Source organism: Bombina bombina, chromosome 2 (assembly GCF_027579735.1).
Source record: "Bombina bombina isolate aBomBom1 chromosome 2, aBomBom1.pri, whole genome shotgun sequence".
NCBI lineage: Eukaryota > Metazoa > Chordata > Amphibia > Anura > Bombinatoridae > Bombina > Bombina bombina.
Window position 1 is genome coordinate 460843364 of NC_069500.1, and position 19965 is coordinate 460863328.

Here is a 19965-nt window from a genome sequence, read left to right on the forward strand (position 1 = left end):
TGTAACCTGAAAAGTAAAAATGTTTTCGCTTTAGAATAAATTATCTGTAGATGTCAAAAGGTGTTTTCTAATACTATTGTGATATGTTTTTATAGATTAAAAACAACAAGAGTCAAAATAAATTTTAGTTTGTTGAGAAACTAGCAATGGAAAAATATAGTATACCTCTTGAAGAAACAATTCAAATGCTACTGATAAAAGAAGCAAAAGTTAAGTGTACTATGGGATAATAAGGGCTAAATATACTACAGTATAACAAATTAGCTGGGACAAAATAATAATGAAATAAAATAACTGTATATATTGTGCAGAAGGAATACCAAAGAATGCATTCTTTATTACAGACACATGTTTTGTTTATTACGGAACAAAATGGAGTCTGTTGCACCGTGAAAGTACAAGACAAGAGTTTGTTTCCACACCAAAGACAAAATGGCTGCTGGACAACCACCAAGAGCAGAGATCCTTAAGTCTGGAGCTGGAACACTAGAGAAACTATATAAGTTCCTTTTATTAAATAAAAAAACAAAAAAGAAAAAAACTTTGGTCAGATAAAGATATATCTCTGAAATTCCTTAAAAATTTACTTTAACCAAGCCCTTCCTATGCCCACAATTATAGGATGGGCACTTACACATCTTAAGTTAAATCTAAATACCATTGAAGAATTATTTCTATATATCAATTCATAAAAGAAGTCTCTTTAGAAATCTGGACCACTGAAGAAAGTCCTTTTTTGACACATGTAAGCTTAATCAGTTTTTAGAAAGACATGGCTACATTGGTTGCAGTTAAGAGTCCTTGATATTTGTCAAAGAACGCAATAAACATGTTTGCGTAGAAAAAAACATTGATAATTCTCTGTTCATACTTGATCTGAGTAAAATATCCTAGCAGGACTTTAAACAAATATCTGAGCACAGTCATTCAAACATCACTTTCTTACCTAGATGCTAATACTAAATGACTGATCCTTTGTTAACATCATCCTAATAGGAGACATATTAGGTTGGTCATGCCAATAAGACATTGCTTTGTCACTTCCTTACCATTTATTTCAGAGTATTGTAAATATACAGTAGCAACATATATATATTAGTGCTGCATTCTTGCTGAAAATGGAAAATATGGCATTAGACGCTATATGAGAGAATTACAATCCTTGAAAACTTTACTAAGGATAGAGCAAAAGTGAGCACTATGGTGAGGGTTTGTGATTCTCGGAATGCTCTCTCACTATTCTTATTATAGTGCCTTTGGCTTCCACCTAATAATCAAAAGCTTGGTTTGTGCTATTTAGTTAATATGGTTCTTTAAGTCTTTATAAACCATATTGAGTGCTCTCTGCTGAGTAGTATTATAGAGCTGTTTCTTTTTTTTTCGTGCTAGAAAATCACAAGTAAATTGATGCATATACACCCTCTCTCTTAAAGTCTATCCTACAATGGAAATCCATGGAAAAGCCAATGATTAAAGAGATAACATAATATGTAGTCCATATACAGAGGATGGGTTTTGTTAGAGACAAGCTTTTCTTTGAGGCAATTTTCCATGAGCATAGATGTTTGGTTGCAAGAGTGGCATTGTGGCATCAGCGTCCAGGAGCAAATATTGAATCCAGTGCTTGACGTTCAGCTGCTGCAACATTAGGGTGCCACAAATCCACCATGAAAATGATTCTAGGTCCGTCTTCCGCTGTACCTAAATAAGAAATAAAACACCTTGGGTCATATAGTTCTATACAGTAAATATCTTAATGGGGACAATAATGTAATGCTTTCCGGTAACTACTAGTTGAAATATTTTTTATTGAACATTTTCATAAATTACCATACAAGCGTTTGGTAATTACCATACAAACATTCAGAGAGCATAATACATGAAAAACTAATAATGAAAAGGTTACACATTCTTTTCTAATTATATATAAGTCCTTAATTGTATGACCTCTGTTGGGCTAGATAGCCCATATTAACTACCCCTGGTATTTTAATGCTTTTTCAAGGAGCATTACTTATTGTGGGGGTGATAGACAGTGTATTATTGTCATCAGGAGCCGTCTTATTAGGTCCATTGTGAGTCATTGAGTATGTGCACCTAAATTTGGTTAGTATTTCAGTCCACGTCGGGGCTCCTGTCTTCCTTTATTTAGAGATGCTGGTTCTAGTAACAGCACATACAATCTTAATAAAAGTCTTAATGTAGTTGTTGAATTTGGGAATCTTCTTGTTAATTAGGGCTTGTGCTACAGTCAGGGAAAATTGTTCTTCTAATATTTTTCTTAAGAATTTGGAGAATTTCATATTGTTTGGATCTCGGGGCACTCCCACCACATATGGATGTACATCCCTGTTTCCCCACACCCTCTATAGCAAGCTCTGGTCAAGTCTTTAATTACATGTGCTGTTTGTATGGGAGTTAAAGAAGTCTTGATGCAGTTTTCTCTCAGGTTTGCACTAAGTAAGCCTTTATATGAATTAAAAAATAACTTGTACCATGTGTCCATGTCTTTTTCTCCTGCTCCATCTGTTTCCCATCTGATTACCGTGGTTTAGTTTAATTTTCACAGATTGAATACTAATGTATAAGTGGGAAATCGTTTTCTTCGGTCTACCTAAAGAACTACAGATACGTTCCAGGGTGGTTAGCGGTTTAAATGTTGTGTTTGCTATGTATTTATGAAGAGCTGTTGTTATCTGTAAGTAAAGAAACCATGTTAGAGGAAGGGGGTCTAATTTTTGCTTCAATTGGTTAAAGGTTAAGGGGGTTTTATTGGTAATAAAGTCTGCTAGTCTATAAAGCCCTTTGTTTCCCCATTTGTTTATCATGAATCTATAGTCTTCGGGTATCAATTATTTTAGAGGTGTAGTCTGGGAGTTCACGGGTAGTATGCACTTATCTTTGTTGATTTCTTTCCATTGTTTTATGGAGAGCTTTGCAATTTGAGAGCATTTAGTGAACCTGTCCCCATTCCCATCTCTGTTTCATAGAAAGTCTTCAAGGGAGTCAAGACTTCCCATATGCGCCTCCAGTATAGACCAGTAACTATTTAATGGGACATTGTACTCCAAGCCTTTCAGTTATCTATATGAAAGAGACTTTAAAAATGTTTAATATGTTTGACTGTAATCTAACACAGCAGTATTGGGTGTGTACTTCCTACAATCCTGGTTGATAGGTAGTTCTTACTTCAGTATACATAAATTGGTTCACAGACAAATGTTCAGCATGTGTAAATCCTGCTCATTTAAAGGAATGCTAGAAGTTTTCTCTCACTAGCTGCAAATATGTATGCAATAATAAAATGCACACATTAGAGCATTATTATATTATATCCCTTTAAAACTTGTCATCTGTTTGACACTGTAAATCAGTCATCAACTCCGTTTTTGCCATCCATAAAAAGAAATCTAAATCAGAATGTTATTCTCTAAATGTAACCCATAATGTTATCTTTCACAAACATTTATATTTCTATGATTCATTTTAAATTAATCTACATTAAAAGTGACACACACACGTATGACTAAACCTAGGTAGGGATGTAGGAGCTTAGGAGCGTGCATGTGTCTATAGTAACTATGTATAACATTGCTATAAACATTGTTGCAAACACTGCTGCCAGATGACTTAAAGTGAAAGTAAATTTTGCACAGTCTAAACACAGTAAGTCATTATCGCCATCTATATAAACATAATCACTATAATCTTTTGTTCTAAAAATATTTAATTCTGCACTTTTTTACTAACTTTTTAATGCAAACGTTTTCGTCATGACTCCTCCCATCTTCAACCTCCTTTCTTGGTCAGTGTTTACGTATAGAGCGGTCTCACCCGGTCTATACGTATCATATATGCACGTTCACAACGAGCCTAGGAATTGCGCATGTGCAATTTAAGGATTCTATACGCAATGCGCATGCGATTGTCAATACCGCTGTTCTCCAAAGCGCATGCGTCTACCCCACTTTGCGAGAAATCTTTAGACGTTTATGGGTATTAAAGTGTGAATGATGTGCGCATGCGCGAAACAGACACGAGCATTCTGATTCCGGATATGCATATTAGATGCTACGCATGCGCAGATGGGCCAATAGGAAGATGACGTAGTGTCACGGACGCCTAACGGCCAGGATTTCAATTGGCAGAGCTGAATACGTAATAAGGAAGTAGGAAAATGATAGAAAAACGGGTTGGTATTAGCGATAACGATATTGAGATTTTAAAACAGGTAAAACTTTGTTTGCAATAAATTATAAGAAATTTGATAAATTAAAGTCATAATGAATTTAAATCTAACATTTAATTATGTTGAGCAAAGGTATAAACTTTACCTTCACTTTAAAGTGATGGTAAAGTTGCGTGTCTGCCCAACCACCATAAGATTACTCTCATTAATTCAATATGACTTTCATTCATGATTTGTAATAATTTAAAAAAATCATTTTTAAAACTTTTATTACTTTTTATTCTTCAGATTTCGATCGTTCCGTAGTCCACCCGGCTCTGTTTTTTTTTTTAAATATTGTGATCACGTTTTCTTTTTAGCCAAATGAAATCCAGGCCGTTAGGCGACCTGGACTTTTTCTGACACTCCCAATTGGTCTAAAGCGCATGCGCGAATCATTGCTGGATGTCAATTATCCCATACACGCTCCCATATGACACATGCATGGTAGTCACACTAGGGAATTCCCAGTTACATATATCATTTTGTATCTCAGCGTTACAGTTGTGAATGTGCCAAAATAAATTTTGTTGGAACGTTATGAAGCAAAATGCTGTGTGCCTGTCATTCATACATTTTACGATCACAATATATTTCAATGTTTCATATAATATTCAAACAACATAATGTTAACAAATTTAATCGTTTACAGTGTGACGTTTATTTTAGAGTAACACATGCGCAAATCGTATGTATTGGGAGCGAGCAAAAATAGTGACGAAGTGAGCGGGGTTGGACCACTCTTGGCTACAGCTCAATCTTCAACAGGAAGTAAGACATGGGAGGAGAAATGAACGGTAGACAATGTTTTAGAAAACAGTTGAACAATAATGTTTATTATGTATTTTTTAACACATAAACCTAGCGACTATTGTCCCACATTAATCTTATACATAAATAACAATAGCATAAGCATCAATTTTACCATCACTTTAAGAGACATGCTTGCCTAGGATTAGTCTTTGACAAAGGATACCAAGAGAATAATGTAAAATTGATAACAGAAGAAAATTGGAAAGTTACTTAACATTTCAAGCTCTAGCCAATTAATTTAAGTTTAATTTTGACTTTACTACTTTGAGAAGAAAGACCTGTTGATGTCTGAAGAGTGTTTGTATGTTAATTGTAAAACATTATTATTTTTTTTAAATATAACTTTTATTACTTTAATTTTTTTGTAATCTAATGTAGTGGGTCTTTTAATAGTTGACTGGTGCTGGGTTAATTTTAGGAAGGTGTTTTCATTGGTGGTTTATTTGTGGTGGGGAGATTTTTCAAAGGCTAGAACACAAGTGTTTTAGAGACAACGCTCAGAAAATCCCTGTGGGCTGACTGTATAAAGGACCTATTTAGTGACCTGCAAATTGTATGCTCTGACTAAATAGCCGACTATGGGCTGGACTCTAAAATAAAACCTTTACAAAAAATGGCAGTGTCGCTATTGTTTGTGTAGCAACTGGCATCTAAGTATTGCTGTTTTAAAAGATCTTCTTCCCTATAAAGAAATATTTGTAAGATCTACAAGACACTAGATATTAGGTGAAAATATGGCATATGCAGGAATTCTCAGGCAATTAAGGACAGAATATATGCTGATGTTTTAGGTCTCTGAAAGGATTATAACAGTTTCCTGGCCTCTTCAGTCTTGTATCCTTTTTTTATACACTTTTCCTTTTATATTCTTTTTTTTCCCTGGCATTTTTCTATTCTAGTTCGTTGGATTCTTGGCTTATAGGCTTATAAAATGATTACTTTACCTCGCTTGAGACCTAGAAATGAATGCTTATATCAGTTTGATGCCCTTTTGGAAATATTTTATTACAGTAAATCGTTTTATTAACAAATTTAATATAGTAGGATCATGAAAAACCTTTATATACAGTAAAGCACAAATTCTTGTTAGATTGTATTCTTACCTTCATGAAATGCTGTGTGCAGGAAAGAATCATCAAAGAGAAGGCAGTGCCCTTCTGCCCAGCACTGAGGCTCTCCGCCAACCACCAGCTCACAATTACTTGGGATTCGTAGACCTTTAATAATAATAATGTATGCAAGTGATTGCCAAAAGATCCATATAATGTTAAACCAAGATACTTGCTTGTTAATAAGCCAATATAGTTATAAAAGGAAGGCAAAGATAAACTATTTAATACTATAGCTGGCTGCTCCTCTCTGCTGAAGGCAGTGCATTAGCTAGGGCATAGCTGACCGCATCTTGCGACCCAATGTTAATATGTATATGAGCATAGGCACCAATCACCAGCTAGCTCATAGTATTGCATTGCCTGAGCTTTCCTAGTTATACATTCCAGCAAATGAAACCAACAGAATAAAGTAAATTTGACAATATAAGTACATTGAAAAGCCTCTTTAAATTGCATGCCCTGTCTAAATCATGAAATTTAAAATTTTGACTTTCATGTCCATTTAGAATTGAAACCTTTACTTTCATGATGCTAAAAGACACATTTATATCAACACCATTCTGAGGAGACGTTGAAGCAAAGGACCATGAGACAGGAATCTGAGGAAGTCAATTTTTCTGACCAAACAGAAGGCCCAGATGCAAAAACCAGATCAAGCTATGTCCAAGATGGGTCCAGAGAAATGCTATGAAAACGTCTTTTTTATATTTTGAATCACACAAAGCAAGCTTACTGGATAGAAGTCATATACCAATCTAACTTCCATTATGTCTTTAGCAATAGGATTTCTGCTTCTGGCACAACACCTGGGCATTTTGAAACTCTTATGTTAATGTTATGAAACCCTCAATACAAAAAAAGTAAGCATTTCCCCATCTAATCAGGTGATTTCTTATGTCTCTGGAAATTTTCCAAGTTGCCCTATGCGGAAGCTTGACAACATCCCAATAAAAATATCAGGAATAAACCAAAATAGACACTTTTTGTGGAATAGAGAGGGGGGCTGCACGTGGGGATCCAAATGTACTAGTGCATGAGAGGGATTACAGTTTTATACCTTTATCTGTAATCGCTAAATGCTACTTAATTCCAAGTAGGAACTTAGTATCATGGAAATAAAAAAAAGGTAAAATCTTATGCATAACAAGCATTTATGAACTTCTTCCTGTTTTTTTTTTGCTAATATCATTGAAATGGTACATATATCCTAATTCATATGCAAGCTAATTCTGAACGGTCTATACTTTATATTAATGGCCTCCTCTAGTATCCCCATGGCAGTGATGCATTAAATCAAAGACATCACATCCATTACAAAAAGAAAATGCTGTTTTAACAAAGATAAATTATTTTGCACATTTTATGATTAGAATTGCTATTTTTTGCTAAATAAAAATGCAAACTTACCTTAGCTGAAAGTTCTAATCAAGCAGCAGTGCAGCCTTGTACCGGGTCTAAGCAGCTTTTGATTGGCTGCACTGAGCAAAGCTGTGTTGAAGAGAAAAAGCAGCCTGAGTGAGGGGGCAGGATTAGAAGATCTATGGTATGTGTGTATTTTTATTTAGCAAATAAAAATGAAGCAAAATCAGTTAGTCTTGTTAAAACAGCATTCTCTTGTTCTGCAATTACAATGATACTTTAAATTCACTTACATATCCCTTTAAAGGATATAAACCTATGACTTCTTTAATCCAAGATACTTTTTTCCATGGAATGTCTTAGAAAGTCTGTTTTGTTGCAAGCTTTGCATTTTTCCAGTTACTCTGTCTTCCCGAGTTTAACTCAATAGACACACAGAGATAGCTTGCATGTTAAATGCAAATTGTGCCCAAAAATGTGTTTCTCTAAAGTGAAATCACAACTAGTTTCCTATCACCATGATCACATGATGTATTTTACTTTTAAGCTCTTTGTGTAAATTAAAGTGACAGCAAGCACCTTGCAATTACAACATTATCTGCAGTCTTCTAATAGATTAACAAAGGGATTTTCGTGGCCCCAGCAGAAAAAATAACGAAATAAGAATTTGTGCAATACTGTTTGTGGCCCTAGGAAAACTTGTTACACAAACTAAAATGTTAACGTGTGTTTTGGGGACTTCTGGTAGGTGTGCACACAAGTGACCACAACTTAAAAGAGCCGTCTGGGGGGGAAAAAACAGAATTTATGTTTACCTGATAAATTACTTTCTCCAACGGTGTGTCCGGTCCACGGCGTCATCCTTACTTGTGGGATATTCTCTTCCCCAACAGGAAATGGCAAAGAGCCCAGCAAAGCTGGTCACATGATCCCTCCTAGGCTCCGCCTACCCCAGTCATTCGACCGACGTTAAGGAGGAATATTTGCATAGGAGAAACCATATGTTACCGTGGTGACTGTAGTTAAAGAAAATAAATTATCAGACCTGATTAAAAAAAAACCAGGGCGGGCCGTGGACCGGACACACCGTTGGAGAAAGTAATTTATCAGGTAAACATAAATTCTGTTTTCTCCAACATAGGTGTGTCCGGTCCACGGCGTCATCCTTACTTGTGGGAACCAATACCAAAGCTTTAGGACACGGATGAAGGGAGGGAGCAAATCAGGTCACCTAAATGGAAGGCACCACGGCTTGCAAAACCTTTCTCCCAAAAATAGCCTCAGAAGAAGCAAAAGTATCAAATTTGTAAAATTTAGAAAAAGTGTGCAGTGAAGACCAAGTCGCTGCCTTACATATCTGATCAACAGAAGCCTCGTTCTTGAAGGCCCATGTGGAAGCCACAGCCCTAGTGGAGTGCGCTGTGATTCTTTCAGGAGGCTGCCGTCCGGCAGTCTCATAAGCCAATCGGATAATGCTTTTAATCCAGAAGGAGAGAGAGGTAGAAGTTGCTTTTTTGACCTCTCCGTTTACCAGAATAAACAACAAACAAAGACGAAGTTTGTCTGAAATCCTTAGTAGCTGCTAAGTAAAATTTGAGAGCACGAACTACATCCAAGTTGTGCAACAAACGTTCCTTCTTTGAAACTGGATTAGGACACAAAGAAGGCACAACTATCTCCTGGTTAATGTTTTTGTTAGAAACAACTTTTGGAAGAAAACCAGGTTTAGTACGCAAAACCACCTTATCTGCATGGAACACCAGATAAGGAGAAGAACACTGCAGAGCAGATAATTCTGAAACTCTTCTAGCAGAAGAAATTGCAACCAAAAACAAAACTTTCCAAGATAATAACTTAATATCAACGGAATGTAAGGGTTCAAACGGAACCCCCTGAAGAACTGAAAGAACTAGGTTGAGACTCCAAGGAGGAGTCAAAATTTTGTAAACAGGCTTGATTCTAACCAGAGCCTGAACAAAGGCTAGAACATCTGGCACAGCTGCCAGCTTTTTGTGAAGTAACACAGACAAGGCAGAAATCTGTCCCATCAAGGGACTAGCAGATAATCCTTTTTCCAATCCTTCTCGAAGGAAGGATAGACTCTTAGGAATCTTAACCTTGTCCCAAGGGAATCCTGCAGATTCACACCAACAGATATACCAAATTATGTGGTAATTTTTCTGGTTACAGGCTTTCAGGCCTGAACAAGAGTATTAATAACAGAATCTGAGAACCCTCGCTTTGATAAGATCAAGCGTTCAATCTCCAAGCAGTCAGCTGGAGTGGGTCGAACGGACCTAGAACAAGAAGGTCTCGTCTCAAAGGTAGCTTCCATGGTGGAGCCGATGACATATTCACCAGATCTGCATACCAAGTCCTGCGTGGCCACGCAGGAGCTATCAAAATCACCGACGCCCTCTCCTGATTGATCCTGGCTACCAGCCTGGGGATGAGAGGAAACGGCGGGAACACATAAGCTAGTTTGAAGGTCCAAGGTGCTACTAGTGCATCCACTAGAGCCGCCTTGGGATCCCTGGATCTGTACCCGTAGTAAGGAACTCTGAAGTTCTGACGAGAGGCCATCAGATCCATGTCTGGAATGCCCCACGGTTGAGTGACTTGGGCAAAGATTTCCGGATGGAGTTCCCACTCCCCCGGATGCAATGTCTGACGACTCAGAAAATCCGCTTCCCAATTTTCCACTCCTGGGATGTGGATAGCAGACAGGTGGCAGGAGTGAGACTCCGCCCCTAGAATGATTTTGGTCACTTCTTCCATCGGTAGGGAACTCCTTGTTCCCCCCTGATGGTTGATGTATGAACTTGGCCCTCGCTAGCTGAGGCCAAGCTTTGAGAGCATTGAATATCGCTCTCAGTTCCAGAATATTTATCGGTAGAAGAGATTCTACCCGAGACCAAAGACCCTGAGCTTTCAGGGATCCCCAGACCGCGCCCCAGCCCATCAGACTGGCGTCGGTCGTGACAATGACCCACTCTGGTCTGCGGAAGGTCATCCCTTGTGACAGGTTGTCCAGGGACAGCCACCAACGGAATGAGTCTCTGGTCCTCTGATTTACTTGTATCTTCGGAGACAAGTCTGAATAGTCCCCATTCCACTGACTGAGCATGAACAGTTGTAATGGTCTTAGATGAATGCGCACAAAAGGAACTATGTCCATTGCCGCTACCATCAAACCTATCACTTCCATGCACTGCGCTATGGAAGGAAGAGGAACGGAATGAAGTATCCGACAAGAGTCTAGAAGTTTTGTTTTTCTGGCTTCTGTCAGAAAAATCCTCATTTCTAAGGAGTCTATTATAGTTCCCAAGAAGGGAACCCTCGTTGACGGAGATAGAGAACTCTTTTCCACGTTCACTTTCCATCCGTGAGATCTGAGAAAGGCCAGGACAATGTCCGTGTGAGCCTTTACTTGAGGAAGGGACGACGCTCGAATCAGAATGTCGTCCAAGTAAGGTACTACAGCAATGCCCCTTGGTCTTAGCACCGCCAGAAGGGACCCTAGTACCTATGAGAAAATCCTAGGAGCAGTGGCTAATCCGAAAGAAAACGCCACGAACTGGAAATGCTTGTCCAGGAATGCAAACCTTAGGAACCGATGATGTTCCTTGTGGATAGGAATATGTAGATACGCATCCTTGAAATCCACCTTGGTCATGAATTGACCTTCCTGGATGGAAGGAAGAAGTGTTCTAATGGTTTCCATCTTGAACGATGGAACCTTGAGAAACTTGTTCAAGATCTTGAGATCTAAGATTGGTCTGAACGTTCCCTCTTTTTTGGGAACTATGAACAGATTGGAGTAGAACCCCATCCCTTGTTCTCCTAATGGAACAGGATGAATCACTCCCATTTTTAGCAGGTCTTCTACCCAATGTAAGAATGCCTGTCTTCTTATGTGGTCTGAAGACAACTGAGACCTGTGGAACCTCCCCCTTGGAGGAAGCCCCTTGAACTCCAGAGAATAACCTTGGGAGACTATTTCTAGCGCCCAAGGATCCAGAACATCTCTTGCCCAAGCCTGAGCGAAGAGAGAGAGTCTGCCCCCCACCAGATCCGGTCCCGGATCGGGGGCCCGCATTTCATGCTGTCTTGGTAGCAGTGGCAGGTTTCCTGGCCTGCTTTCCTTTGTTCCAGCCTTGCATAGGTCTCCAGGCTGGATTGGCTTGAGAAGTATTACCTTCCTGCTTAGAGGACGTAGCCCTTGGGGCTGATCCGTTTCTGCGAAAGGGACGAAACTTAGGTTTATTTTTGGTCTTGAAAAGACCTATCCTGAGGAAGGGCGTGGCCCTTGCCCCCAGTGATATCAGAGATAATCTCTTTCAAGTCAGGGCCAAAGAGTGTTTTCCCCTTGAAAGGAATGTCAAGCAATTTGTTCTTGGAAGACGCATCCGCTGCCCAAGATTTTAACCAAAGCGCTCTGCGCCACAATAGCAAACCCAGAATTTTTTCGCCGCTAACCTAGCCAATTGCAAGGTGGCGTCTAGGGTGAAAGAATTAGCCAATTTAAGAGCACGAATTCTGTCCATAATCTCCTCATAAGAAGAAGAATTACTAATAATCGCCTTTCCTAGCTCATCAAACTAGAAACACGCGGCTGCAGTGACAGGGACAATGCATGCAATTGGTTGTAGAAGGGAACCTTGCTGAACAAACATCTTTTTTAGCAGACCTTCTAATTTTTTATCCATAGGATCTTGGAAAGCACAACTATCTTCTATGGGTATAGTGGCGCGCTTGTGTAGAGTAGAAACCGCCCCCTCGACCTTGGGGACTGTCTGCCATCAGTCCTTTCTGGGGTCGACTATAGGAAAACAATTTTTTTAAAAATGGGGGGAGGTACTAAAGGAATACCGGGCCTGTCCCATACTTTACTAACAATGTACGCCACCCGCTTGGATATAGGAAAAGCTTCGGGGGGCCCCGGGGCCTCTAAGAACTTTTCCATTTTACATAGTGGTTCTGGAATGACCAGATAATCACAATCATCCAAATTGGATAACACCTCCTTAAGCAGAGCGCGGAGATGTTCCAACTTAAATTTAAAAGTAATCACATCAGGTTCAGCTTGTTGAGAAATGTTTCCTGAATCTGAAATTTCTCCCTCAGACAAAACCTCCCTGGCCCCCTCAGACTGGTGTAGGGGCCCTTCAGAAACCATATCATCAGCGTTCTCATGCTCTACAGAATTTTCTAAAACAGAGCAGTCGCGCTTTCGCTGATAAGTGGGCATATTGGCTAAAATGTTTTTGATAGAATTATCCATTACAGCCGTTAAATGTTGCATAGTAAGGAGTATTGGCGCACTAGATGTACTAGGGGCCTCCTGTATGGGCAAGACTGGTGTAGACGAAGGAGGGGATGATGCAGTACCATGCTTACTCCCCTCACTTGAGGAATCATCTTGGGCATCATTTTTACTAAATATTTTTATGACATAAAATACATATAGTTAAATGAGAAGGAACCTTGGTTTCCCCACAGTCAGAACACAATCTATCTGGTAGTTCAGACATGTTAAACAGGCATAAACTTGATAACAAAGCACAAAAAACGTTTTAAAATAAAACCGTTACTGTCACTTTAAATTTTAAACTAAACACACTTTATTACTGCAATTGCGAAAAAGTATGAAGGAATTGTTCAAAATTCACCAAAATTTCACCACAGTGTCTTAAAGCCTTAAAAGTATTGCACACCGAATTTGGAAGCTTTAACCCTTAAAATAACGGAACCGGAGCCGTTTTTATATTTAACCCCTTTACAGTCCCTGGAATCTGCTTTGCTGAGACCCAACCAAGCCCAAAGGGGAATACGATACCAAATGATGCCTTCAGAAAGACTTTTCTATGTATCAGAGCTCCACACACATGCAGCTGCATGCCATGCTGTCCTCAAAAACAAGTGCGCCATACCGGCGCGAAAATGAGGCTCTGACTATGATTAGGGAAAGCCCCTAAAGAATAAGGTGTCTAAAACAGTGCCTGCCGATATAATCATATCAAAATACCCAGAATAAATTATTCCTCAAGGCTAAATATGTGTTAATAATGAATCGATTTAGCCCAGAAAAAGTCTACAGTCTTAATAAGCCCTTGTGAAGCCCTTATTTACTATCTTGATAAACATGGCTTACCGGATCCCATAGGGAAAATGACAGCTTCCAGCATTACATCGTCTTGTTAGAATGTGTCATACCTCAAGCAGTAAGAGACTGCACACTGTTCCCCCAACTGAAGTTAATTGCTCTCAACAGTCCTGTGTGGAACAGCCATGGATTTTAGTTACGGTGCTAAAATCATTTTCCTCATACAAACAGAAATCTTCATCTCTTTTCTGTTTCTGAGTAAATAGTACATACCAGCACTATTTTAAAATAACAAACTCTTGATTGAATAATAAAAACTACAGTTAAACACTAAAAAACTCTAAGCCATCTCCGTGGAGATGTTGCCTGTACAACGGCAAAGAGAATGACTGGGGTAGGCGGAGCCTAGGAGGGATCATGTGACCAGCTTTGCTGGGCTCTTTGCCATTTCCTGTTGGGGAAGAGAATATCCCACAAGTAAGGATGACGCCGTGGACCGGACACACCTATGTTGGAGAAACAGAATTTATGCTTACCTGATAAATTACTTTCTCTTGTGGTGTATCCAGTCCACGGATTCATCCTTTACTTGTGGGATATTCTCAGTCCCTACAGGAAGTAGCAAAGAGAGCACACAGCAAAGCTGTCCATATAGCTCCCCCTCTAGCTCCACCCCCCAGTCATTCGACCAAAGGTTAGGAAGAAAAAGGAGAAGCCATAGGGTGCAGTGGTGACTGTAGTTTAAACAAAAACATTTTTACCTGACTTAAATGCCAGGGCGGGCCGTGGACTGGATACACCGCAAGAGAAAGTAATTTATCAGGTAAGCATAAATTCTGTTTTCTCTTGCAAGGTGTATCCAGTCCACGGATTCATTCTTTACTTGTGGGATACCAATACCAAAGCTTTAGGACACGGATGTAGGGACGAACAAGACAGGTACCTTAAATGGAAGGCACCACTGCTTGCAAAACCTTTCTCCCAAAAATAGCTTCCGAAGAAGCAAAAGTATCGAATTTGTAAAATTTGGCAAAAGTATGCAGTGAAGACCAAGTCGCTGCCTTACAAATCTGTTCAACAGAAGCCTCATTTTTGAAAGCCCATGTGGAAGCCACTGCTCTGGTAGAATGAGCAGTAATTCTTTCAGGAGGCTGCTGGCCAGTAGTCTCATAGGCCAAACGGATGATGCTTTTCAGCCAAAAGGAAAGAGAGGTAGCAGTCGCTTTCTGACCTCTCCTCTTACCAGAATAGATAACAAACAAGGAAGATGTTTGTCTGAAATCCTTAGTTGCTTGAAAATAGAACTTTAAAGCACGAACTACATCAAGATTGTGTAATAGACGTTCCTTCTTCGAAGATGGATTAGGACACAGAGAAGGAACAACTATTTCCTGGTTAATATTCTTGTTAGAAACAACTTTAGGAAGAAAACCAGGCTTGGTACGCAAAACTACCTTATATGCGTGGAACACCAGGTAAGGTGAATCACACTGTAAGGCAGATAATTCTGAAACTCTTCGAGCAGAAGAGATAGCTATCAAAAACAAAACTTTCCAAGATAACAACTTAATGTCTATGGAATGTAAAGGTTCAAACGGAACCCCTTGAAGAACTGTAAGAACTAGATTCAAACTCCATGGCGGAGCCACAGGTTTATAGACAGGCTTGATTCTGACTAAAGCCTGAGCAAACGCTTGAACGTCTGGTACCTCTGCCAGACGCTTGTGTAATAGGATAGACAGAGCAGATATTTGTCCTTTTAAGGAACTAGCTGACAATACTTTCTCCAGTCCTTCTTGGAGAAAGGACAATATCCTGGGAATCCTAATCTTACTCCATGAGTAACCCTTGGATTCACACCAACAAAGATATTTCCGCCATATCTTATGGTAGATTTTCCTGGTGACAGGCTTTCTAGCCTGAATCAGAGTATCTATAACTGACTCAGAGAACCCACGCTTTGATAGAATTAAGCGTTCAATCTCCAAGCAGTCAGACGTAGAGAAACTAAATTTGGATGCTTGAACGGACCCTGTATTAGAAGATCCTGCCTCATTGGCAGTGTCCATGGTGGGACAGATGACATGTCCACTAGGTCTGCATACCAAGTCCTGCGTGGCCACGCAGGCGCTATCAGAATCACCGAAGTCTTCTCCTGCTTGATTCTGGCAACCAAACGCGGGAGGAGAGGAAACGGTGGAAAAACATAAGCCAGATTGAAGGACCAAGGCGCTGCTAGAGCATCTACCAATACCGCCTTGGACCCGTAGAGAGGAAGTTTGGTGTTCTGACGGGACGCCATCAGATCCAACTCTGGGGTGCCCCATAGCTGAGTCAGCTGGGCAAATACCTCTGGGTGGAGTTCCCACTCCCTTGTGTGAAAAGTCTGACGACTTAGAAAATCCGCCTCCCAGTTGTCTACTCCTGGGATGTGAATTGCTGAGAGATGGCAGGAGTGATCCTCCGCCCACCTGATTATTTTGGTTACTTCCGTCATCGCTAGGGAACTCTTTGTTCCCCCCCTGATGATTGACGTAAGCTACAGTCGTGATGTTGTCCGACTGAAATCTGATGAATTTGGCCGCCGCTAGTTGAGGCCATGCCTGAAGAGCGTTGAATATTGCCCTCAGTTCCAGAATGTTTATCGGGAGAAGAGTTTCTTCCCGAGACCATAAGCCCTGAGCTTTCAGGGAGTCCCAGACCGCACCCCAGCCTAACAGACTGGCGTCGGTCGTTACAATGATCCACTCTGGCCTGCGGAAAACATATTCCTTGAGACAGGTGATCCTGAGACAACCACCAGAGAAGAGAATCTCTGGTCTCCTGGTCCAACTGAATTTGAGGAGACAAATCTGCATAATCCCCATTCCACTGTTTGAGCATGCATAGTTGCAGTGGTCTGAGGTGTATCCGAGCAAAAGGGACTATGTCCATTGCCGCAACCATTAGTCCGATTGTCTCCATGCACTGAGCCACAGATGGCCGAGGAATGGAATAAAGAGCTCGGCAAGTAGTTAAGAGTTTTAGCTTTCTGACCTCCATCAGAAATATTTTAATTTCTACTGAGTCTATCAGGGTTCCTAGGAATGGAACTCTTGTGAGGGGGAGAGAGAACTCTTTTTGATGTTCACCTTCCACCCGTGAGACCTCAGAAAGGCCAATACAATATCCGTGTGAGACTTGGTTCATTGGAAAGTTGACGCCTGAATTAAGATGTCGTCTAGGTAAGGCGCCACTGCTATGCCCCGCGGTCTTAGAACCGCCAGGAGGGACCCTAGCACCTTTGTGAAAATTCTGGGAGCAGTGGCCAACCCGAAAGGAAGAGCCACAAACTGAAAATGCTTGTCCAGAAAGGCGAACCTGAGAAACTGGTGATGATCTTTGTGGATAGGAATGTGCAGATACGCATCCTTTAGATCCACGGTAGTCATATATTGACCCTCCTGGATCATTGGTAAGATTGTCCGAATGGTCTCCATCTTGAATGATGGGACTCTGAGGAATTTGTTTAGAATTTTGAGATCCAGGATTGGTCTGAAAGTTACTTCTTTTTTGGGAACCACAAACAGGTTTGAGTAAAACCCCAGTCCTTGTTCTGCAATTGGAACTGGGTGGATCACTCCCATTGTATGTAGATCTTCTACACAGCGTAAAAACGCCTCTTTCTTTGTCTGATCTGTAGACAGAGTCCTTGAATTCTAGAAGGTATCCCTGGGCTACAATCTCTAATGCCCAAGGATCGTGTACATCTCTTGCCCAGGCCTGAGTGAAGAGAGAGTCTGCCCCCTACTAGATCCGGTCCCGGATCGGGGGCTACCCCTTCATGCTGTCTTGGTGGCAAGCTGCAGGCTTTTTGGCCTGTTTACCCTTATTCCAGCCCTGGTAAGGTTTCCAGTTTGCCTTGGGCGGTGAAGCGTTACCCTCTTGCTTTGCAGCCGGAGAGGATGAAGCGGGGCTGTTCCTGAAATTGCGAAAGGAACGAAAATTAGCTTTGTTCTTTGTTTTAAAGGCTTTGTCCTGAGGGAGAGCATGGCCTTTTCCCCCGGTGATATCTGAAATAATCTCTTTCAATTCAGGCCCGAATAGGGTCTTGCCTTTGAAAGGAATGTTCAAAGCTTGGATTTAGACGACACATTGGCCGAGCAGGACTTTAGCCATAGCGCCCTGCGCGCCAAAATGGTGAAACCTGAATTTTGTTTGCCGCTAACTTAGCTATTTGGAAAGCGGCGTCAGTGATAAAAGAATTAGCTAGCTTTAGAGCCTTAATTCTATCCATAATTTCCTCATATGAGGTCTCCGTCTGGAGCGAGTCTTCCAGCGCCTCAAACCAGAAAGCAGCTGCAGTAGTTACAGGAATAATGCAGGATAGGTTGGAGAAGAAAACCTTGTTGAACAAAAATTTTCTTAAGTAAACCCTCTAATTTTTTATCCATAGGGTCTTTAAAAGCACAACTGTCTTCAATTGGTATGGTTGTGCGTTTAGCTAGTGTAGAAACAGCCCCCTCCACTTTAGGGACCGTCTGCCACGAGTCCCGCATGAGGTCAGATATGGGGAACATTTCCTTAAAAACAGGAGGGGGGACAAAAGGGACACCTGGCCTATTCCACTCCCTAGTAACGATATCCGCAATCCTCTTAGGGACCGGAAACATCCGTGTAAACAGGGACCTCTAGGTACTTGTCCATTTTACACAATTTCTCTGGGATCACCAAAGGGTCACAGTCATCCAGAGTAGCTAATACCTCCCTAAGTAAAACACGGAGGTGTTCTAGTTTAAATTTAAAAGCCAATGTATCTGAATCTGTCTGGGGAGGAACCCTTCCTGAATCACAGACTTCTCCCTCAGACATCAAATCCCTCGCTCCCACTTCAGAGCGTTGTGAGGGTATATCGGATACGGCTACCAAAGAGTCAGAATGCTCATAATCTGTTCTTAAAACGGAGCTATCACGCTTTGCAGGTAACACGGGCAGTTTTGATAAGAAGGCTGTAAGAGAATTATCCATGACTGCCGCTAAGTCTTGTAATGTAAAAGGGTTAGACGGACTAGAGGTACTAGGCGTCGCTTGCGCGGGGAGTAACTGGTTGTGACACTTGGGGAGAGGCAGACCGGCTACCCTCGTTACCTTCAGTCTGAGAATCATCTTGGGCCACATTCTTAAGTGCAACAATATGATCTTTAAAGTGTATAGACATATCAGTACAAGTGGGACACATTCTGAGAGGGGGTTCCACCATGGCTTCTAAACACATTGAACAAGGATTTTCCTTAGTGTCAGACATGTTTAACAGACTAGTAGAGTACACAAACAGGCTTGGAATCACTTTAATCAAATAAAAAACACAATTTAAAAAAAATGTTACTGTGCCTTTAAGAGATAGAAAGAGCACACAATTTTACAAAACGGTGAAAAATGCAGTGAAATTTTCACAGTATGTAGCTAAAGCCTTAATAAGATTGCACCCCAAGTTTCAAAACGATTAACCCCTTAATGCCCAAACCGGAGCAGCCTAAAGCCAACACCTGGTTAAATCACTACAGCACCTTGCCACAGCCTTGCTGTGGCCCTACCTTCCCTTAGGGATCAGATTTGGGGGAATATAGCTTCTTTTAGGCCCTCAAACATCAGCAGGACCCTCCATGTGAAACAGCATGAACTTCTCTGCAATTCTAACTGTGCATCTGAGGCAATTGGGCCCCTCCCACTCTACTCTGGAGCTGTGAGGCCTAGTAAATAACTCCTAAGTGACTAAAAAACAGCCATGTGGTAATAACCCCAGAAAAAAACCCCAAAAGGAGTTTCAAAGTGTCTTGCAAAACGATTTTTCCTTAGCCAAACAATCGATTGTCCTGAATAAGTGTCAACCAGTATATTAGCCCTATTATGTAAGCATTCAATTCCTTACTAAGTCTGTGAACATAGCTTACCCTCCCCTCATGGGGATCTTGTCAGTCTTCTAGCATTATCTCAGTCTTGTCTAGAAATAAATGACTTAACATACCTTATTGCAGATCACCCTGCAAACTGTTCCCCCCAACTGAAGTTTTCTGGTACTCCTCAGTCCTGTGTGAGAACAGCAGTGGATTTTAGTTACAACATGCTAAAATCATTTTCCTCTCAGCAGAAATCTTCATCACTTTTCTGCTAGAGAGTAAATACTACAAACTGGTACCATTTAAAATAACAAACTTTTGATTGAAGATAATAAAACTACAATTCTAACACCACATTCACTTTACACTCCCGAGAGAGACCCTAGTGCTTAGAGCCAGCAAAGAGAATGACTGGGGGTGGAGCTAGAGGGGGAGCTATATGGACAGCTTTGCTGTGTGTTCTCTTTGCTA

At 40.7% G+C, this 19965-nt stretch overlaps 1 protein-coding gene across 1 annotated transcript in view; it reads right to left on the reverse strand.

The window, feature by feature from the left end:
* Positions 1–281: 281 nt before the first annotated feature.
* Positions 282–19965, reverse strand: part of ASPHD2 (aspartate beta-hydroxylase domain containing 2) — a 40184-nt gene continuing 20500 nt past the window's right edge. The window contains 2 exon segments of the mRNA XM_053702088.1: positions 282–1701; positions 6145–6260. Coding sequence (XP_053558063.1) covers positions 1592–1701; positions 6145–6260 — 226 coding nt within the window. The 3' untranslated portion in view covers positions 282–1591.